The sequence below is a fragment of the Amblyomma mixtum genome, chromosome 8 (assembly GCF_055824585.1).
Source record: "Amblyomma mixtum isolate Tamu chromosome 8, ASM5582458v1, whole genome shotgun sequence".
Classification (NCBI taxonomy): Eukaryota; Metazoa; Arthropoda; class Arachnida; order Ixodida; family Ixodidae; genus Amblyomma; species Amblyomma mixtum.
In genome coordinates this window covers 125,143,784-125,166,913 of record NC_143019.1, presented here as the reverse complement: position 1 = coordinate 125,166,913, position 23,130 = coordinate 125,143,784, and the positions used below count along the sequence as shown (strand labels likewise).

At 46.8% G+C, this 23,130-nt stretch overlaps 1 protein-coding gene and 1 long non-coding RNA gene across 2 annotated transcripts in view; both read right to left on the bottom strand.

Annotated features, from left to right (window-relative positions):
* The window catches only part of LOC149334226 (uncharacterized), a 304,354-nt gene that overhangs the window by 79,688 nt on the left and 201,536 nt on the right, over positions 1–23,130 (bottom strand). The gene's annotated exons all lie outside the window — the stretch shown is intronic.
* On the bottom strand, positions 1,781–22,718 carry LOC149334230 (solute carrier family 13 member 4-like). Its single transcript, XM_089555835.1, has 8 exons — positions 22,609–22,718; positions 21,551–21,667; positions 18,381–18,461; positions 11,358–11,456; positions 9,949–10,102; positions 6,238–6,396; positions 4,264–4,401; positions 1,781–1,918 (listed from the first exon to the last, which is right to left on the bottom strand). Exons 1-8 carry the CDS (start codon positions 22,716–22,718, stop codon positions 1,781–1,783), a joined length of 996 nt encoding a protein of 331 aa, XP_089411961.1.

The following is a 23,130-nucleotide window of genomic DNA, read 5'->3' as shown; positions in this document are numbered from 1 at the left end:
GACCCAGTAGGACAACAGCGCGTCCTACTGCTCCCGATCTGCGTCTGATATTTGTTTTATAGATTCCCGCGTAGCTTCCTGTTCACTAGTGAGTTTTCTCACACAAGGGCCCGAAATGTTTACTTTCTTGCACTGAGGACCCCACCCACGAGGATCTGTCCTCCCGTCACCCTTCCTAAAAAAACCAATTAAAGGGATCGTGTAGTGATGCTTTAAGTAAGTGGGAATGAGTTTAGTTAACACCCATTAGGCCAATTAACCTTTCCAATCAGGCGAGATAAAAAAGAACAGCTCTATACACCAAATGCTCACAACAGCCGGGCCGGCACAATTTTATAACTTAACAGGCTCGTGCGCATTGTGGTCGAGCACTTCTTTGTAAGAGAATTGTTTTAATTTGAATAAATATGATAACATCTAAGGTGACAGGTCTTGCGTAGTACTTATTCACTTATGCGGGCTCGCTGAAAGCAGGTCTTAGAGTGGAAATGATAGTGTTCAGCTCTAACAAAGATGGGTGCACAAGATGCCTCGTGTTGCCGTAATGTATTTTTGTTTTTGTATAGGGAGAGAGAGAGAAAAAAATCTCTGCCTCCCCCGTAACCGAGAGTAGAGTAAGCATGAAATCTTTACGAGCCTAATGTCATCTCGGTGGACACCCGAACCGCACCGTACAGGAAGGGAGGAACGCCACCACCCGTTCAGCGCGATGCCTTGCCATTTGAACGCAAGGTTTTTTGAGGAAAGAAAATGGCGCAGTAATTCTCTGCCATCTCGGTGGACACCCGAACCGCACCGTAAAGGAAGGGAGGAACGCCACCACCTGTTCGGCGCGATGCCTTGCCCTTTGAAAGCAGCGCTTCTCCCCCGGGCCCCTGTGCGCCTGCACGGCTTTGCGTCGATGCGCGAAGCCCCTAAGAGATCACGTATGGCAACGAAGTGTATCGTGGCATTTATGTGCTTTTTGCACGCGTTATTAGAAATCGGAAATTATAATTCCGTGCATTATCAAACGCACAGCTCGACTGATATCTTGACAAACATTGAGAAGGCACTGGCAGCAGTTATTTTTTGTGACTCGTTTGGAGACCAACCGGCGCTTCCATGCCGGTCGCGTAGGAGGGCTTAAAGAGTCTCGTTAAGTCTCGTTAAGTCTCGTACGGTGCCCGGATGTTCTCGTTTCAGAGCCCGGATGACTGGAATTCAGTGGATTTCAGTGCCCGGATGATGGCTCTCGGTCTCGGCGTGACGTCACCACACTGCCGACAACGGGAGCTAAAAGCATTTCATGCTTAAAAAGTTCCACCACCACCACCACTGGCCACGCCGCTTCGTCCAGCGAGGAAATTATTCACCTCTTATGCAAGCTTAAAGCTTCGAAACATCAAGTTGCTTGGTTTATAATCTGCTCTATATGAGAAATTGCAGACATGGCAATTTTTATTTTCACTTTTCTTGGGCTGCCCGCAGTCTAACGAATGCTCGTGCAAAATACAGCTCAAAAGTAAAGCTTGGATGGGTAATGCGATCGACCTTGGTTGGTGCTTTCTGGTGTGTGTAGTTCGTTTTCTGAGTCGTGTCAGGAATACTAAACAGATGATAGCCGCCCGCTGGACTCAGCTTCAGCTCCAAGGGCAGCGCTTGTGGCGCAGAGAAGTAATTAGTGGCTATGAACGTAAAGGATATTGAATCGCGTATGTGTCTGTATGGATCCCGTTATAAATGTGGCTGACGACAGCCTCGCAGCATCAGAGGCGAGCTGCATTTGTAGCCACGGCGCCTAGTAGGAAATGCCCGCCGTGTAATTCAGGTTCTCGGAGAACATCCAGTCCGGCAGCCGGTGGAGGTCGCTATTGAGGTTGACCGTCACCAGGATCATGATCAGAGCCGTGAGTTTCACTGCAAAGCCGTTGAGTAGCTGAAGGAGGTAGACGGGTGAAGAAAAGAAAAAGACCATCTCGTAATCCAGCCTTTGAGAAGTCCGAAAGGAAGCAGTACAGCGCTGTGTGGCTCACGTGATTGACTACCCTCTGGCTCCGTATGGTACACACAGCAAGAACAAAAAAATAGCAAACTATTATTTGCTACTCCGGGATGACCGTTCTGCATCAAATGCAGTACGTTATTCCTTTATTCCGAAGGATACCTTTACGTTGCGCTTCTCTAAAAGGAGGTGTCGTCATACCCAACAATTCTGTACAAAAGCATTTTTGAACGGGAAAACATTTATGACCGCAGATTTTTTATATAATTTAAGATTTCACTATAACTATCAATATATCCGGAGATCACCCGGCGGCAGTCTTGAATTATTATCTCACAACGTTTTTTCTAACATGAAAACAGCTCCCGATTGCATTTTTGTGGAAGGCCTAACTGTTTGATGTGAACGATGCAAACACTTTGAAGCAGAAGAATTGACCATTACCATTAATATTTCCATAAGTATCGCACAATGTTTCAATGATCATAGCGACAGAATATAGCGCTGAGTAGGACGGGGCACAAGAAACGAACAATACGAGCGCCAACTTCCAATAAATTTTATTTCACAAATGCAACATATTCATACACCAAAGACGCGCCATCACTTGTGCTAACATTAACGTTGCCTCAGAAATGACAGTTCTTTATCGGATAAAAAGATATAGGGAGTGCTTACACATGTCTATCCCGAAGCAGTTTTCTGAAAAAAACTGCTGTGCTAGCAAAAAGTAGTGACATGACCACACCACTAATAATTGAAGCTGAAAGGATACATACTTCGGACGAGACATGTGTAAGCACTCACTCTATCTTTCTATGTGATACAGAACTCTCGTTTCTTAGGCAACGTTACTGTTAGCACAAGTGATGACATGCATTTGTGTATAAATATGTGTAGAATAAAATTTGGTGTTAGCGCTCGTGTTGTTTGTTTCTTCTTGTGTCCTGTCCTACTTCGCGCTGTATTCTCTCGCTATGATCATGCACCAACAAGCCGAAAAGTGCCAAGCTTTTTAATTTTTCAAAGCTCAAAATTTTGTGCGAGTATGCTGAACATGATCGCACACGTATTCTCGTAGGCTCTTAACTGACGTTTTCAATAGATGCCTGCCCTTTTGCTATGCGGGTGAGCTTAACAGCTATTTCGATGAGCTGTGCTCCCAATAAAGCACGTATATTAGGCTACTAGCTGTGCAAAGGACATTGGCCCCTTTCATGACATCAGGCATCCGTACAGGTTCAAAGCATAAGCAGAGGTGCACAGTAGGGACGACAGTTTCTAGCATTCCATTTCAATTGGCCAAACAGCGCGTGGCGAGCCAAGCGAGCACTTGCAAACACAGCCGGTCTTTTACGCCTGCCAGAGTATCCACTCTGGCTGAGGCACCCATATACGCGCTTCGGCAATGGTTCGCACCGCTCACGCTCACTTTCTTTCCTGAGGCTGCGTTAGATCGCTTTAAGATTGGCAGGCGGGTCAAACGCGTGATTGCACCTCGTCAATCGTCGCCGTCGGCCTGCTGTTGCGCAATGGGCGCGGAACGCGTTTAAATAAATATAGAGCGAAATGAACGCGTTTTGGTCACGATGAGCCTAACGTCTTCCCCCGCAGCTTGGCTCACTGCGAACAGCACAATTCAGCGGGAAGCAAGCGAACGCAGAATCAGAGACTGTGAGGAAATACGCTCCGAGTAGTAGATGGACATCTGTACTGGTCCACCTGCTCCTCTGTCCAGTTTGGGAGGAGGAAAATGATAGCACAAGAGAGGCCGGAGGGGGAGCATAGCACAAAGACAAGACATAACAGAACCGTATAATGAATTCCGAGAACACACTTATCAGGAACCCGAATTTCAAGGCACATCGTATTTATTACCATAGCCTTCTTAATGAAATTATACGGATGTCAACTTCTCTCTTTTTTCCTGGCACATCAAGGCAGCGCTAGCACTGAGGCATGCGTTTGAGATGATGGCGAATCCATTCATGTTGCACTACGAACGCGCTGACTTGGCTGTTTGTTTTTAAAGATATTGCCTTGAATAACCATACTAGCGATGTTTCTTTAACGATCGGTACCGAAATATAATTCCGCATAGGAACCATATCAATAACCTCCAGTCTATGCCACTAAACCAATACACAGGGTTTCTCGCAGATCGTACTTTTCGCGAAGCACACTCTGACTTCATGTCACGCCTCCTTTGTATGTGTGACGGAGAGGCAGCAATGATGCGCAGAAGTAGAACCGCCAAAGACATTGGCGAAGTGCCTCACCAACTGCACGGGTCCAACGTCGATCATGTTGCAGAGCACGGCGATGCCGACGCCCGATGTGGGCAGCACGAGGGACGTGGATGCAGCCACCGCCACCGGGATAGCGAAGTAGAGCGGGTTGCACGGCGTGGTCACCGCCTGCGATTTGAGACGCGGTTGATGGATCACTGGATATATAGAGCAGGCATTGGCGGTTCGCTGGCGCAGAAATGCACTACGACAGAGTGGGTAACGGAACAAACGCGAGTTAATGACATCCGAGTCGCAGTCATGAGGAAGGAATGGGGCTGAGCAGGGCACGTAATGCGAAGGCAAGGTAATCAAAGTCGTCAAGGGGAAGGGATTGGATTTCAAGAGAAGGCAAGCGCTGTGGGGGGCGGCAGAAATTCAGTTGGGATCTGCGAGGGTAGGATGGCACCAGTTGGCACTGGACAGCGTCAATTGCAGAGATATGGAAAAGCCTATGCCTTGCATTCAGCCGGACAATGATGGTGATGATGACGGGCTAAAGCGCGCAAACATTGGGTCGTTACTAAGTGAACCTTTTCAACGCCTAATGAATTATGTAGCAAAGGTGCCCCCATAACCAAAATAAGAAGTAGCAGAAGAGCGCCGAAACACTGGTAGCCACATGGTGGTGATGACGTCACGATCGTCTCAACGAATCAGGAAATTTCTTGACACGGAAGCCGGAAATGTTTTGCGTGACAACAACCTAAATGTGATCGCGTTAATATAAATCAGCCCAAATAAAGAGCTTTGATTAGTAGCCTATTTCACTGTCTTCCTGCTCTTGGGACTGTAGCCACCCCTACGTGAAAATATGCAACAATTTCTGGGAGTATCTCTGTGATAGTCCAAGTGTGAAGTGAGGTCTTTATTTCCACAAACTGTGCCTATAACAATTTCCTGTTGGTCATCAGTTTTGTAAGTCTCTTAAAGTTTCCAAAACCTATATGCTGCATACAAGACGCTTCCATAAAAAAAATATATAGATTCTAAGTCCTGCTACTGTTGTCCGCCTCTATAATGATTTTCCAGTATCTAGCTTTTTTTCCCTATATTCGTAAACCCTCCTGCAATATATCTTGCGATCAGCTTCGACTTGGGCGTGTCTACCCATGCGTCGCAGGACCCGGACGCGCAACTTCGCTGTGTGAACCGGGGTGCCAGTGCCATGGCCCTACGTGGCCTGGACACATGCGCGTAATGTGAGGGCTGTGCGGTGGCCCTGAGACCTTGTACGGTCCAAAATCACTTGCTCAATAAAGTTTTCCATCCATCCATGCGCTGCAGATTTTCTTTTTTCGGAAGCAAAACAACTGTCGCCAGAAATACGATGCATCCCATGGCCATACTGGACCAATCACCGATGCTATATAGCAAGTATAAGCGCAAGCCTATACTTTTTAAATCGAAAGCTTTACTACTTGCACTTTCAGCCTTTGCCGTGGCGCGGCGGTGCCACCATTGACCCATGACGCCGAAGAGAAGGGCGACCGACTCGCGCCGTCGCAAGCCGCGGCGGTGCACCCACCGGCGCCTAACTCCTGCGCTCTCCGCTAGGAGCGCGATTGTGGCGTTACGCTGAAGAGATTAGGCTCGACTGACGTCGCTAGAAAGCAGTAGCTGTGCCAACCACCAGCGGCTTAAAATTGCTTCGCGATCTCGCGCCGTCCGTGTGCGACGGCGGTGCACATGAACGGCGGCTTGACAGGACTGGATTGTACTGGACTGGATTGGATTCGATTAGAATAGATTAGATTAGATTACATTACATTGGATTTGATTGCATTGGATTGGATTGGATAACAGATGCATCGCCACAAGTCTAACCACAAGCACCACCACCAGCTACACTACCAGCTGAACCATGGCGTAGGTACGGATATTGCTTTCGCAATTACCGGGCTTAACCAAGCTAAGCCACAGCGAATTTTTAGAGACATGTGTGCGCACAACACAAATACGCACAACGTCGACGGCGACTGGCAGCAGCAAGGAGAGGGCTGAGGAGTTGCTGACCAACTCGGTGATAATCGAGGCGGACACGGCCAGGATGGACTGCTTCATCAGCAGTCCCGCCGTGCTCCGTTTCAGGTGCGCCGTCAGCCACAGTCCAAAGCCAGTCCCCTGCAGACGCAAAGTGGACACCCGTCAATACCACAAAGATAAGAGACATGGAGGCCGCTGAAAGAGGGTGTTCCCTGTAATTAATGTATGTCATTTCAAATTTGTGTGCGTGCTATATACCGCTATTATGGATTTCGAAGGGAGCGACAAATGCTCAGTTCCGTTGGGAATAGTGGACGAGCGGGTATTCCAAGGCGACTCAAGCAGGAAGCATGGGACGGTGCACCCTACCTCTGTGCAACAGGATTGACCTGAGCGGTCAATGCGTACGCAGTAAACACAAATCTACAGAAATGGTGCTTTCAAGTTGTCATGTCACTTCTCATTATCTAGAAATATCTTGCGGCACTGAGAAATAAAATGGGCTCAGTACTGATTCTATCATGAAGTGCTTTGGATTCAGCTAGTTCGAACACGATCATAGGAAAGCCGAGCGCTGCTTAGGTTGGCAAGGACAGAGTTCAAATCTCTTCCACCGTCTACAGCCACTACTAAATGAAGGAGTATATCCGTTACATGACCTGGTTTTGTAACTAGGTTAAAAACTAAAAATTTTTCTACATTTCGGAAAAAAAAATCTCCTATAGAGGTTATGTCCTCTTCGACTGAAGCCTGATAAGATCCTGTTAAGGCGGGTGCTTTTAATTTCTGACAGAACCTGCAACACAGAAAACTATTGTCTAACAGCAAATAACCAAGCATTAGACGGCAATATTTAAAGGGGCGCTGAGAACAACTTTATCATTTTTTCCAGAGATAAATCAGACAGTTCGGCATTTCGTGGCTATATTGTAGCTTTTCCGGTGCCGAAAGATTCAGTCATTGCTAAGGAATTCCAATTCGAAGTTGAAAAACTTTTCCTGCCTTTTTTCTTGAAACTCTGGACCCTCTGATGAAGAAATAGCTGAAAAGTGGCGTCAACCTGGACACCGTGATCGCTCGTCAAAATGAAAACTACTACGACCGGATGATGAAGGCCTTAATCGGACGTCACTATGTCGCTTCGTTTGCGCTTGCACCAGCGTTACGATGAATCCTGTTACCGGTCCCGACAGCTTAGTTCTTGCAACAGACTGCGGCCATCCCTTCAGCGAACTAAACCACACAACGCGATATGTTTTTGAGAGCTGAGGCGGCGGGTCTCGCCGAGGAGTCGGCAGCATTTATAGCATGGCATGCTACTGGTGTAGCAGCTGTCACTGCCGACCCACCTTCACGACGGATGAGTAGAGAGTGGTACGTAAGGACATATTTAGAGTCTGTAATAACAGTCCTCCTAGCGCTTGTCGTGCAGCCCACTATCTCGGTGCGTTGATGAAGCAACATGCCCAGCTGTTCGTTTTCTAGCTTCCAGGCTAGTGCAACATGAGCTAGCCTCATATGTTTTGCTGGTTCGCAGGCGCTTGCCATGGCAAGAACTTCGTGCGAGGAGCACTTAGAGGGGCACTTGCAGTCCGTCTGCTGCTCCGCACTTGTCAATTGAGGCGTGTCAGAAATTACCCAAAACAGCACACGTAATCGGCCCAATATTGCAAATGGAAGGTTTGAGTCTGGTTCTTTTAGGATCGGTCTTTCCTAATGCGTTTACAACATTGGTGCGATTACCTGCGCTGTTTGGGCAACCAGGCCGGCCCGGAAAGCTCATAGCCGCGAAGCATCGCTGGCCGCCTTTATCGTCACCAAACACTGGTTTCTTTCTGGCTAACATAACCTCAGAGACTCGAGCTGTTTTAGGCTTGTACCCGCAAGATTGCCCAGTAGCGGTGACACCTATTTTAATGTTCTTGCTCTCTACTGCCTTGAAAGGCCTTTATGTTCAGTAATGTCGTCTTTCTGTTTTTGGGAGTTGGTATTTTATCGATGCCGCAAACTTCAATTTCCCCTTTGTGTCCCTTCACTCTTATTACCTGCTAAGAACATTTTAATCATTTTGAAAACCAGTTGGAGTTTGACAAAGTAGCAAGTATTGCCTTTTTATCAAAGTTCCTCTATCAAAATAAGCGAATGAGAATGCAAATCTCTACACAGAGGAAATAAAAATTATTTTCGCACTTTGCAACCAACCTAGTAGTGGGGGGAAAGATGTGAAAACGTTACTCCAAGCTCTTCGGAGCCACCACACGACACGCTTGCAGTTCTCGTCTGTGAAGGCTGCAGTTATTAAGAATGTCGCTTCATTTTCTGAGTGCAAACCACCAAATCTCTGTTTTCCTGCTGTCGTCCTGTTTCAAATACCTGCCATCTTGTTTGTTTACTTTTCTCAAGTTACGGCTCGACTTTAGTTTTTTGTTTACCTCAATTGCACGGGCAGTGTCTGAAACAATCAAAAAGTCCTTCTAAAATAAAGGCTGCCGCAGACATCAATATCTTGGGCAAGATACACACCTCAAATATTCTGTGCAAGCGAATTTTGGCAATAGCCGAAGCAGGGCAAAGTACGACGCACGGTGTCCCGGCCGCGGCTTGCTCCAAATCGCTTCCCACCCGGGGAAGGCGAATATGGCTGCTAGCGCTGGCGGACACAGATGTTGCTAGAATGTTTTCGACTGCTCTTTCTGCTGTGGCGATCTGAAGTGCGATGCGTATAGTATGTGAAGCATAGTATATGACAAGCATTGCTTGTTAATTTGTTCATTGTGGTTGCCATCATGTGGGTTATGTCCCAAAAAAAAAACAGGTTTATTCACTTTGTATGTTCGTCATGTGGTCAGCGTCTAAAATACAGTAATATTCACGCTGAGCAGTGTTACTAGCGCGATGTTCGCCGATCACGGAACATGTGCGAGCGTCGCACGACAGCGTGATTTGCATAAGAGGTAAGAAGAGCCCCCGCAGCACAGCTAATCAGCCCAGTATTGGAAACGTACAGGCAAAGGCCGGCCCTACCTAGGGCAGAACCACAGTGAAGCCAACCATTTTGAATACTGGGCCGATTACCTGCACTGCTTGGGCGTGGTGCGCGATTCGGTAACAGCTGTACACATTCAGAAGCCTATTTGTGAGAGTGGAGCTGCAAGGCAGGGCTGCACACAACGGCCGGTGGCGTTTCTCCCAATGAATCATCGCCTTCCTGCCGGCGATAGCCCGCTGTCCCAGTCAACACACCAGTGCACCTGCCCAAGAATGAAGAACGGCATCTCTCCTATCAACTCTACATATGAGGCGTTCATCGCTGTTTTGCCGAGTTAAGAGTTCAATGCTTCTTGTGCACCCTCCAGGCGGAAAGACCGGACATTGTCACCATGGGAGTGAGGTTTAATTTTGGGAACATCGCAAGCGTAGGAGGAAAGCAACCGGACTAGTTGCCCGTCGGCTATGTCCAGACCAGCAACGTAGCCGCCCCGTGCGAAGCATGCTCTCATGGGCGAACAACATGCTCGAAATGTCGAAGGGCAGCGAGAATGACACCTCGGCGACAGCTTTGTGCTTAATTTTCGTGTTAAGCAGGTGCTTAGTTGTTGCATATTTTCCACTTTAAGCCCCTCGCACCAGGTGCGCCGAGGTACAAATGAAACTCAACTGGCAAGCCGAGATTTGTAACTCTGCTCAAACCTTGACGACGAGCGAGATGGCGCCGCTCCCGGCGACGGTGATGATGACGCCCCAGGGCAGACTCCGTGCGAGGCCGCCGACGCCTCCAATGGCCCCGTGCTGGCTCCAGGGCACGGAGTAGGCCAGCACAAGGCACAGCATGCCCAGGGGATGCCTGAAGAGGGTCGATGCGAGACATCGATGACCTCTAGGATCGAATCCGAAACCTTAGTCATTTAGTAATGGAATGGAATTGCAAGATATTAAGGCGGAAGCCCTTAGTGCCCCATCGCTGCAAGCAGGAGTTCTCGACAGAAATGTCACGCTTTTCAATTGGTCGAAACGGTCGTGACGTCAGAGTGCGCGAATTTCAAACGGGGCCAATTGTACTTTGGCTAGTAACCATGCCATCAATTAAAGGGGTCGTATAGTGATGCTCCAAGTAAGTGGGAATGAGTTTAGTTAATTGCTTAATTACCCATCAGCCAAATTAAGCCTTCTAGTCAGGCCAGATAAATGAATAAAACCGAGTCGGGAATCGGTCGACTTCGGGAATGGAACCTCGGTCTCCGGAGTGTGAGGCGAGCATGCTAAGCACTCCGCCATGCCAGCTCGATTGTTTGGAATGAACAAAGGCGCCTCTAGTCAATACGGTGTCTTCGTTCGCTCCCATCTTCCTCATTTCCCGTTACGGCGAGGTTTATGTGTCTACCTAGATATGCGAGACAGATACATTTTTCTTCAAAAACCAATTTACCGACGAGCAAGGCTTACAACCGAACGGGCGACGGCGTTCTATGGACTCCCTGGCAGCGTTGTAAGACGCTGTCGATTTCACTCTTAGAGGCGAAGCTTAACATCTTCAGTTACACAAGCAGCAACACCGCGCTTAAGGTTTTCGCCTCACCGCACTTTAGGTCAACAAAGTGCCCCCTTGAAATTTTTTTACTAAGACAGATCAGTTTGTCTATATTTAATTACCACACCTCAGTGCAATATCGCACGCACATTTCTCATCGAACAGCGCACTGCGCTGTCGATTATCGCTTGTGTGTTCATTAACTAAGCCGTATGCTTGCAGACGACCGTTCTGGGTGAGTGTAATGTGGTCACGGTGATTTTTACATTCGTGAACTGCTTTCTATGAGCAGTCCAGCGGAAGCGGTCATGGTAGCGCATCGCAAATCGAGCTACACTATAACTGCCTAATATCAACCAGATAGGGTTCGTTACGTTGCACTAACATCTCATAGTAAACAGCCATAACCTTGCATAGAAATGCAGCAGCCATTTCAAATATTTCCTCAAGAGCCGGACGCAACGACAGCCACTGATTCAACGCTGTAGACTTCAGCTCTCCAGCAGTTGAGTTTATCGGTCACTAACGGGACTATACTGCTTATCAGCTGCCTGATAAATGCACCTCTTACAATTCCTCAACGCTGGTCTTGACGCCCACACGCTTGTCGGCGACGGCGAGGATTACGATCCAGGAACCGAACAGCAGGAGCCGCAGGCATTCCACCGGCCTGTGAGGTTTTTCTCATTATTGCACACTGCAGTTAATTTTTCAGTTTCGAGCAAGAAGGCAGGAACAACATTGAACGAACGACAAAGGAAGCAGCGTGCACTTCTCGTTATACCGGGTGTTTTTTTAGAAGGTCCAGAATTTTTAAAGAAAGTTAAATTCCTTTAGATTTACTTTAACCCTGCGGCTATACTGAGAGCTACGGCGGACGCTAGCTAAGAGGCAAACTACTTTAATTAGTTCGCTGATTAACTGAATACGTTAACTAACGTTTATAATTTTTATTTTAGGGGAAATGTTGTATTAGCAGAATTGGAGATCGTCTTCCAAACAGTCCAGCCAAGAAAAAAAATTTTAATGAAAAAATTTTTTTCCCGTGTTACGAAGCGACAAAAAGTCACCCTGGTAAGCAGCTTCACACTGTAACACAGCGTCTGTGAGCGCCTGTGAGGCAGCTCGCTCCGCCCTGCGGTTTGTGTCAGTGCATTTTTGTTCCAACGCGGCATTCTGTGAGGCCGCGGAGCGAAGCGAAACAAGCAGCGATAGCGCAGGCCGCCCGCCCGGGCTTCAGGTGATATCAGCCGTGTGACGCAAAGCGCAGGGCGGAGCGAACTACGTCAGAGGCGCTCACCGCCGCTGAGTTACGGTGTGAAGATGCCTACCAGGGTGGCTTTTTTTGCGCCTCGTAACGTGCGTGATAAATTTTTAATTGAAATTGTTTTTTCTCGGTTAGACTGTTTGGAGGACGAGCTCCAATTCTGTGAATACAACATAACCCTTAAAATAAAAATTAGAAAAGTTCATTAACATATTTAGTTAATCAGCGAACTAATTAAAGCAGTTTTCCTCTAGCCTGGCGCCCGCCATAGCCTCCAGTATAGCCCTAGGGTTAAAATAAATCTAAAGCAATTTACCTTTTTTTTAATTTTGGACCTTCTAAAAAAACACCCGGTGTAATATGAACTGTGCCGAGTAATTCAACTCATTTATTTTACGCGAGAGACAAGAAAAGCCAGTTGATGCATCATTGCGGGAAAAGCACAGGTTGTTTGTAATGGGATGATTGGTACATTTGCGTGTCAACCAAAACGATAAATACAATGTTTGAAGAAACGTTACCTTACTATTTAAAAATCACAAAAGAATCATTCGCCGATATATTATTTAGTCTTACTTTAAACTGAAGAGCAATTTAATGGTGCAAACTTGCAACAAGTAAATCTTACTCCTACTCTTTGGATTCAACCATGTCGTCTTTCGCCTTAAAGTTCATGGCTGTTTAGCGTCAAACATAAAAATTAGGGGCGGGAGATAACTGAAATATTCGAATATGAATCAAGTACGAATGATAAGAAAACATTCGGGGGAGCTTTGGCTCGCTAGAGTGCTGCAAGGCGGAAGCGTTTCCTCGAGCACTGTTTGATCTTTATTTATTTTTTAAATTTTCATATTTTTTGCATTTTACTGTTTCTTTTTGTTTCTTTCTTCATTTTTACCGTTCTTTCTTTTTATTTTTCATTTTAGTGTTTAATTTTGTTCGTTTTTAGTTTTTATGGTTTTTATTTTTATTTTCTCCTTTTTTACTTTTTTATTCCTTTTATTTTATTTGTAAAACTCATGCATTCAGTAGATGCGTCCTCATTCATGCTCTAAGTTTGAGCATTCGTGGCGGAGTGGTAGCGTCTCCGCTTCAAATGCCAAAGGCCCTGGTTCGATTCCCAGCCTCGACGCAGTTTCTTCTTAAGTAGTGACGCCGAAACGCATACAAATCTGTCAACACAGCTCCTAATGACCGTATGAGGCATTAAAGGCTTTCGCCTTAAAATCAGTGGACACTTCAGCTATGCCTGGCACGGTATTTTGGTATGTCTACCGACCATTTAGGTAATTAAAAACACGAGTAAAGCGTAAATTCACAACTTCAAACTTTATTACTCAGAAGAGTGCGAGACGAACAGTAAGAACTTCGCGACGAGCACAGGCCGCGAGTGACTAGGATTAAGCCAGGAAGGAAAACTGATTCGTTCTGTCAAGGTCACTGCGAACACGAATGGCACCGACCAGCGGCAGTGTCTGGCCTTCCACTGTTTTTGTGGCTGCGATGGAAGGCGCATCAGCATGTCGGCACCACTGCACCAATCTCGCTGCGCCAAGCTGTCACGATAGCCGACCAAGCCGGGATTTTAACGCGATAGGTTTTTTTTTTGCTCAAGGCCAACGCCCGGTCAACGACGTGGATGCCTCATTTTCTGCATAACGGGGTATTCGAAGCTACCACTTTAAAAAAGTGATTTCTAGTGCCAAATACCTCAAGTGCAAAAAATATTTCAAAAAAATTACTATCCCTGCTGAAAAAAGTTCTATGATGCAATAATCTCATAGAGGCTTCATCATAAAATATCATCCAATTTGTATGATATATCATCAAGTTAGTATAATATTGCCACGTTTCCACAAGCAGCCACTAGGCGGCTGCTCTTCGCAAGTCGCGTGCACCGCCGAGTGAAAGAAGAAGATTGGTTCCGGCCTTCTCTGGGTGCTCTTGGCTTGTTCTCCGGTGCCGTCCACGTCACCCCCAATTAAAGCCTTTCGGTTACGAGCCCCAACGGCTACGTAACACTGGTGGAGGTGCATTCAAGATCCCATGTCCCGGACCTCTTCTCGCAGCGGTTCAGCGGGTCCCGACCGACTCCCGCTGGTGTCTACGCCCATTCATCGCAGCAGCCGCCGCGTTCACGGCCTCTCCCCAGAGTTCGGTCTCCTTCCCGACCGCCGCCCCGTTCAGCTTCATCCCATGGCGCAGGCGAGTTCCCCTCATCTAACCCTCCAGCAGCCCCGTGTACCGACGAGTTTCCATGGCGCTCCTGCTGAAGACGTCGACGACTGGCTTGAACAGTTTGAACGTGTGGCCAACTTTAATCAGTGGAGTTCTGCCATGAAGCTGCGCAACGTATACTTCGCGCTGGAAGACGGCGCCAAAACCTGGTACGAGAACCGGGAGACCGGTCTTCAAAGCTGGGATGCCTTCCGCCAGCAGCTGCGCGATACGTTTTCCAGCCCCGACCGCCGCGACCGAGCGCGCCGCCTCCTGGAAGCCCGTATCCAAAAGCCCAACGAGAGCGTCGCCATGTTTGCCGAGGACGTGACCCGTCTTTGTCGGCGAGCTGATCCCGACATGACGGACGCCGCGAAGTTGCGCCACCTGATGCAGGGGGTAAAAGAACATCTTTTCGCTGGTTTGGTGCGGAATCCCCCCAGACCGTTGCCGACTTCATCAGTGAAGCAACCCTCATCGAGCGAGCCCTGCAGCAACGTTCCCGACGAAACGAGTCTATGAATCTGTATGATGACTATGATTTTGTAGAAATGTATGACTTTTGTATGATAATTTTCTATGATTTGTATGGCAAGTCTATGATATTTCTATGACAAACTGTATGAGTTTATTGAATCATACAACTTTTATCAGAAGGGATAACAAACTATGAGGTGTATATTTTTTAAATATACGTTATCCTCTTTTCATGCGAGACAAACATCGTATACTATAAAAGAAAACTGACAAAAATAGTTAAGAATTGTGAAGAGGATCCATCGCTAGGCGAAAAGCCGATTACGCGCGCGCAGTTTCCGTGTCCTGGTAAAATAACGTGGTCGTACGGAAGCAATGGCCACTGCCGCACAATTCAGGGTTCGGATTAAGACGGCTGGCGCATTCTCGGCATATCCGCCAGGAGAACGGGGCGGCTAAGTTCGAAAACGAAACTACGCGTCGTAGCTATTTTGTGTCTTGGCGAAAGGGGGTCTCGTTGTGGTCGTCACGGTTGCCGTTAAGCACATATCACCGGAGCACGAGTTACTATGCGCCATGCGATGGGCCTGTATCGCCCTCCTGATGGCACCACGACCCGATGCCTCTTTGGGGAGTTCCATGCAAAATACCGCAAGTAGGCCTTTCCACATTTCACAGCTGACGAAAACTATGAGGCGCAACTGTAGGTTCAACAGTTTTGAAAGCGAAAGGAAAAATGCCATAGGTGTGGGCGTGAAATCTGTAGCACACTACAGAATTCTAAGACAAAAAAAAAAACACTCGCGACCACGCTGTGATTGTTCATATAGAATGCGGTTGGCCATGTCGTACCCATCACGAGATGTCGCACTAGGTCCAACTATCAGCTTCCGAATATTACTGGTCTAAGTGATTAAAGACAGATCAAAGTGGATAAGGCCCTTCTGGGCAGTTGTCCTGGTACTTTAATACAAATCTGTGTAAAATTTGGCAGCCAGATTTTTTATTTTGACATAATTGAAAGACGGCGCGCTAGTTCATCACTGCCTAATACTCAGGAATTCTTGATAATTCGATTAATCCTAAATAATAAATTTTTGAATCGAATAACAACAATCTGAAACATATTAAAATTATTCGAAATTTCGTATACCCGCATATTCCTAATAAGCATTTAAACGCAATACCTTAATGAATTTCTGGTACTCCTACACGAAACACCTGAGATTTAGGAGAAGGCATTCTTGACAATTTCATTAATCCCGAATAATAAATTTTTTAATCGAAAAACAAACAATTGAAACATTAAAAATGAATCGAAGTTTCGAATACCCGCATATTTCTACTATGAATTTAAGCGCAATACCTTAATGAAATGCTGGTAATCCTAGGCGAAATACCTGAGATTTAGGAGAACGCACCCAACTTTATCGAAAAACAGAGGAGTAGTAGTATAGTAATGAAAGCTTTTAATTAAAACAGAGGACTTTTGGGCACGCAGGCTTTTGGGCCTCCGCACGGCCACACTGCACTCAAACGTTCATGTTCCTGCGGTCCATGACGTCAGCAGCCTGCTCAGTTGCGTTCTTCTGCCAGACCGAGCCATTGGAGCGCAGCAGGGTCTCCCAGTCTTTCCAGGTGCTGAAAGCTCCAGGCCCCTCGCGGAATGATCCGCCAGGCATTCTATAGGATATGGGCGAGTGTGGCGGTGGGGTGGTTGTAGTGAATGCAGGAGGGGCTTGTGAGGGTTTGGTAGCAGCGGAACCTAATATAAGGGGATGGCAGGGTTTGCGTCTTGAGGCGGTGAGGTAGGGTGTGGTGGTAGTGGTCTAAGGATGGGTGGGGGTGGGGAAGGGCTGTCTGTCGGCTCGGTAAGCCAAATTAGGTCAGCTCACTGAACGTGTGCATGCGCTCCCTGCAGAACTCCGATGCAGGGGCCGCCTGTGCCCGGCGTATCAGGCCTTGGGCTAAGCTCTCCACCCGACTCCCTTCCTTCTTACACAGTCCAACCAAACTCAACCCCTTATGTCGAGGTTAAGGCAGCGAAAGTCAGGGCGGCCCTCTTGACTCTATGTACCTCCTCCACTCCTGGCGGAGGAAAAATCTCAAACTCCATGCTCACCTGGTCAAACATTTAGAGGAAACCCAGAAGGTGGAGTAGATTTGTAATAAGGGAGTAAGTACTTATTGACGTCCACCCGAGCGCAGCCATACGGCAACAAAGGAAAGCTATAGAGCTTTCTCAGAAACTTCGTAGTTAAAGAAAAATTTGTCCTGGACCGGAGCAGTTGTTCAACCAACTAAGCTAACTGGGACGGCAAGCTTATGGTAGGGCGACAGCAAATTTATTAATAACTCAAAGGGGGAACTGTGTTGGTCCAGTGTTTATGGGAACCGCGGATCAGGACGGATTTTTCTTCAACTACGAAGTTTCTGAGAAAGATGTTTAGCTTTCCTTTGTAGCCATATTGCTGAGCTCAGGTGAACGTCAATGAGTAATTACTCCATTATTCCATGCTCTGCATTCTTTATGATCAGTCGAGTACTCAGATTACTTTAAAAATTCTCGGCTTAGGGCACCTTCCTCCAGTAGTGGCGTCAAGCCAAGGTTATATTTATTGTCAAAGCAAACAAACCATTCATATTAGCCATATTGGTTTCATATTGGTTTTTAAGATTTTGCCAACAGGCGATTCAACTCCGTGATGTTGTGAGCAAAAAAGAAGGTATGCCGCAATTTTCAATTGAAACGCATGTAGCTTAGCCTTTGTAATGCGAAACCAAAAAAATCGGTGCCTACGCATGCATTTTTCTTCGACTGCGACCCCTACATTTGGTTTCTGGGTCTTTTACAGCTTAAAAAAAAAGCCTCCTTTTTGGTTAGATTGGTCCCAATGCCAATACAGGCCAATTTTTATTGGCTCTCAGTGTTTGTTTAAATATCCCTAGTGCAAACTAAGCAAGTGACTTCAGGCAACTTCAGCAGCACCGAGTTGGTTTCCCTCAGGAAATACTTTTCAGTAAAGCTGAAATTCGCGCTTGCTGGTATGCAATCATTGTAGGGGAACAGCGCAACAGCGGCGGGGCATAGACAAAAGAAGCAATGTCTTTGTCCCACCGGTGTTGCGTTGTTCCACTACAATCAAAGACACGTGGTTTCCCTATACTCGTGGTAAGAGCAAAAGAGAAGTGTGCAGCAGTGCCAGAAGAAATCTAGAGTCAAGATCTTCTCAACGTCACTCGGTCGGCTGGGCGCTACTGTGAAGGCTAGAAGTGGAACAAGTAACTGAAGGCAGGCATCAAAAGAAGGCTCAAATTTTAACACTTCAGTCGGTCATACAGGACCGATTGATCATTGGCCAGAAGTTATTGATAGATATGCGGCCTCAGTTGTTAAGTCTGAGGAGTGGACTTTCAGTAGTGAAAGAGCAACTGCAACGAAATAATTCTGAAGAAATGGTGTATACTCTTCTACATGAGCGGTCGGAATGCAGGCAGGATTGATGCCAGCAGCCCCTGGCGAGCATCGCGCGCGTGGCCCAGCTGCATACTGTTACGAAGGGAGTGAAAAAGCAGGCACAGTGGCGCGGGATATAGTGCTCGCGCTAGGCCCGCAGCCAATAAGATACGCACCCGATCTGCCCCATGTTTTGGCGCTTCCGCTGTAGGTACATCTGGATGCTGGTGTCGGCGCTCTTGCTCAACTCCCCATCACTGCGAGCAGGAGTGGGAGGAATGAGAGACAGAGTTACTACGGAAGGAACGGCCTAAGATCACGTTTACATTGATCAGCATCTCTCTACAGTCGAGTTTCTGAATCTGGTATCCATAGAAGTGTTTTCTTAATATTGAAATAAGGTGCCTTTCAGGCAATTTCTCTCCCCTCCTTGTCTCTGATATCCACCAACACGTTGGTGACTTGAAGTTCACGCATATTTCGCTATTTTTGTGGTACAGAATGGATTTTGTCCATCATTTTCTCCTCCCTGTCTTTGCCTTTATAAGCTCTTTGATCTAATGTAGTTCTTTTTTCCTTTACAAGCAGAATGTACTGCGTACTGAACGTACAAGTGTCATTCTATGTACCGAACATATGTGTTTTTTTCTCTTACATTTTGTTTGATGTCGTACTCCGCCGCAGTCAATGCTGCACACTAAGAGGAAGCCAGGAGCTCTCAAGCTGTCTATACACCTTTTTCCCTGGCTTTCCTCGCAACGCCTAGCTGCGGAAATATACTTCAACCTTCAACCTTTCAACAGGCCGCACTGGTTAGGCAGACCCGAGCCCCCAAAACAGATGTGTGCCCCGCTTCCGAGTACAAATAATGTCTAGTGAAAAATGAAAAGGCGCGGCAACTCATTACCAACCACGGGGACACAGGGTGGACGTCCCAACAGATCCGGAAAGAAAAACAGGTGTAGGTGGTGATAGGAAAGTAAAAAAAAGGAGGCTTAGTGAAAGGCGCCAATATAATTTTGGCACCATGGAGTTCTAGAACGTGAACGGGCAAGTCACAAAACTCAGGTGGCTTATGAATTTCGCCATCATTAAAATGCGTCCGCCGCGAACAAGATTCAACACTGCGACTTCGCGCTCAGAGCCGACCTCTGAATCATCGAAAAAGCATAGCGCGTACGAGAGGTAGCAGATGGGGGGTCTACGAGACAGTGATGGGAAAACATCGGTTGGATAGTGGTGGACGAAGAGCGACAACAAGGGAAGTGGAATCCGTAGCTACAGGACGGCGCCGCATCGAAGATCACTCAAAGAAAGAATGGCGAAGGGGTCGAGTACGCCCAGAGCAAGAATTTAACGCACAGTTTCTTGAAAGCTACACCTTTTTGTGACTTACTTCATGGGATTTTGAATCTTCCCACAGTATTCGCCAAAATAGTAATTGCCTTGTTCATCACTACACAGAGGATAGGTTGTGTCTGCTCCCCAAAATTATCGACATGCTGAGAAGCGTATAGTCTAGAGATGTTGCGCTGTAGCCGTGAGGAACGTCCATGGCCTCAAAATTTGCGTCGGGAATAAGGGATCTTGGCTGCACCCGTTAAAGTGAGACTTCTCTCTATCAGTGTGGATTTCTTTTTCAGACTTCGCCTCACTCACAACAAGTGGTGCACCAAGCTTTTTGTCTGCCTCATTGCGATGACCCCACAGTATTTGCTGGAAAGATTATAGCTCTTTAATTCCATTTGCTTCAGTATCGGCGGGGTACGCAGAAGCTGTAAGTGACCTTAACCCACTGAAGTTTCTGAGCGGGTGCTGCTCCTAATGTTATGGGATCGAATGTCGGCCGTGCTGACTGCATTTCAGTGGAGGCTTGGTTTGGTTTAGTTTATTGGTGTTTAACGTCCCAAAGCGACTCAGGCTAGGAGAGACGCCGTAGTGAAGGGCTCCAAAAATTTCGACCACCTGGGGCAAAATTACGGAAACTTGTCTGTGCAGCGCGATGTCACACACTTTAAATAATCTCAGATGGCATCGATTTGTCCGGAGTACTCCAATACGCAATCCCTTATAGCCCACGTGTCGCTTGAGGACGTTAAACCAAGTTCTGAATTCTTAGCAGGATTCTTGGCATTTTATTCTTTAGGCAACTGTGTAATACTGTAAAAATTATGCAGGGTAATGGGCCCTGTCCTAATGTGCAGTGAAATCTTTCTTTTAATTTTTGTCCATCGTTCGAATTGAGCAGTAAACGTTGGCGCAGGAAATTATTGGTGAATGTTTTGACTATAGAAGACACGATAAAAGCAAAACATACAAGCCTGCCGAGGGGAGATCTGTTGATATATTGTTTGTTAAGCGGAAAGTTATGTAAAAAAAGGGCTTGCATTAGCAACTTCCAGTTGAGAAATCGGCTTGTCGAGAATTTCTTGGGCTGCCCCACAATTTATGATTTGCATCTTTGAGAAGTGATCATAGGTTAAAAGAGCACGTCTTTGGCTCCCAACTTCTGCCTTTGTCACTTGGCAGGTGAAGCAAGAGGCTCTATATTTATCGGTGGCAGGAGATGCGTGCCTTGTAATGCAGTTGGCAGTCACTTCTAAGCGATTGGTTTATTGGTGTATTGGGGTTTAACGTCCCGAAGCAACTCAGGCTATGAGGGACGCCACAGTGAAGGGCTCTGGAAATTTCCACCACCTGGGGTTCTTTAACGTGCACTGACATCGCACAGCACACGGGCCTCTAGAATTTCGCCTCCATCGAAATTCAGCCGCCGCAGCCGGGATCGAACCCGCGTATTTCGGGTCAGCAGCCGTGTGCCGTAACCACTGAGCCACCGCGACGGTGTACTTCTAAGCGATTAAGACCATACGGCGTAGTAAAGACTCGGACGAAAGCGACAAACAGAAACGCGCAAACTTATTTACAGCGAATAAACATGTCATGTTTCTTTAAGAACCTGATAATGCGTCTGTGCAGAAACCAGATACATGTTAACCGTTCGAGATCTGCACAGAAGTACCGAATTGCATGAGCGTGTACAGGTCTAATAAAACGCTGAGCGGTACCATGACAAGCGGTTTTATCTGATGTTCCTGTGCGCTCCTTTATTAACACAAACAGCAGAAATTATACACTGAAATATAGAAGTCAAGAGCAAATATTGTGCTGCTCAATATTTCGATTCTTTTACTATACGAAAGGTTATCTACGCATCCACACTATAGAAAGTTTCAGTTTCAGTTTGATTTATTGCCGTCAAAGCAGCAGGGGCTCGAACAAAAGTGAAAAACTGTTCACACGGCACAGGTTGAAACCAGTAAGGCGACATCATAAGGCAACTCACAAATAGCGCAGTACGCAGGCTCGAATCTGCAGCCAAGCCAACAGCCATGAGACGTACTCCATGGGCAGCAGCATCGCCGTCCACACAAGGGTGTTGGTGACTTCCGCCTTGAACCTGCTGGAAAGCCAAAAACAGAATAATAGCCAAGGTCAGCCTCAGAACCTAGCTTTCGAAATGTTCGGGCACAGAAACACTATTCGATCGACAGAATTTCATTCTATTGGCCAAGTTAATGAAAAAGGTATTCAGGACAAAATCCATGCAGTAGAAAGATGGGATGCGCACATGGAACAATCACAAGAAAGAAGACGGGACGGGCGCAAACTAGCAATTGAGGCTTATTCATGTAATTGACATTTATACATAAGCATGTCAGGACTGGCAACGAAGGGCACCAAAAGCAGATTGGGCGGATAAAAAACGAGATAAAAACACTAGGTGGATTCAGGTCATCATGTTTTCGAGGAAACGTGTCTCTGTATTGTAAAGTTTGATTGAGGTGTCACTGATGCAATCTTTTCCTTTCTTTTTGATGAAATATGCCTCGAGAAGTTCCCGTCCTTTATCGTTACGGCACTTGCGTAGAATCTTGACTTGTGTCAGGAGGGGCATGCATTTGTGTTTTAGGCAATGTAACGGCAAGTGACGCTTCTCCTTGTTTTCAATGGACCTTTCGTGCTCACCAGCGCGGATATTGATACAGCGGCCTGTCTGTCCTATGTAAACCTTGCCATATGTTAATGGTATCTGATATATTACGCCAACCCGGCAGTCCATATAGCGGTTCTTATGTTTCACGCCGCACTCATTTTTCTTCTTGCAGTGCCACGCAGTGTCGCAAGGGCTAGCAGCCTATATCGGTTCGGTTGGAGGCACTGGGTCAGTCTCTCTATTTCTTACGTCACGGGTTATGTTAATGCAGTGTTTTTGATTGTTCAAAGGCGTGCGCCGCCTTTTGGCAGAAGTGTTTGTCCCCAAATACTGCTAAGGACTAAGAATCTTGATTGTCTAAGGTGTGGGGCACACTGACATCGACTGTTGTGTCGAAGCGGACTTACGCGCGAAAGTAGTCGATGAAGTAGACGCTCGCGCGGTTCCGGTTCAGGCTGATGGCTGAGGCGAGCGTGCAGGTGAGCACGGCGGCCCTGGCCAGCTGCTCGTGTACCATGCAGAGCTTCCTGCGAAGAGAAAATAGGGTTGAAATTCGGGCTTGTTGGTTCATACTTCGGAGCAATAGCGAAAACAGGACAAAGGACCAAGAACGAGTAGACACACACAGCGATAACTCTTCAACACATTTTACTAAGAAATCATGCGGCAGCGAATAGTAAAGGTTCTTAATATCTACTGAAAAAGCGCGAAGGTTATCACATTTATCCGACTGCGTAAAATCAAGAACTTCGCTAGAATTTTTTACTAAAAACGGCTCTTTTGTTTTAAGCGGGCTGAGCTTACATTGCAAGAAACGAGACACCTGTCTTTGCCACGTTCCTTGTTCAGACACGATAGGCTTAAAAGGCACCTCCGACTTATGCGTTTTTGGGCTGAAAAATACACGAAGAAAGTTTTGTTTTGCGCCT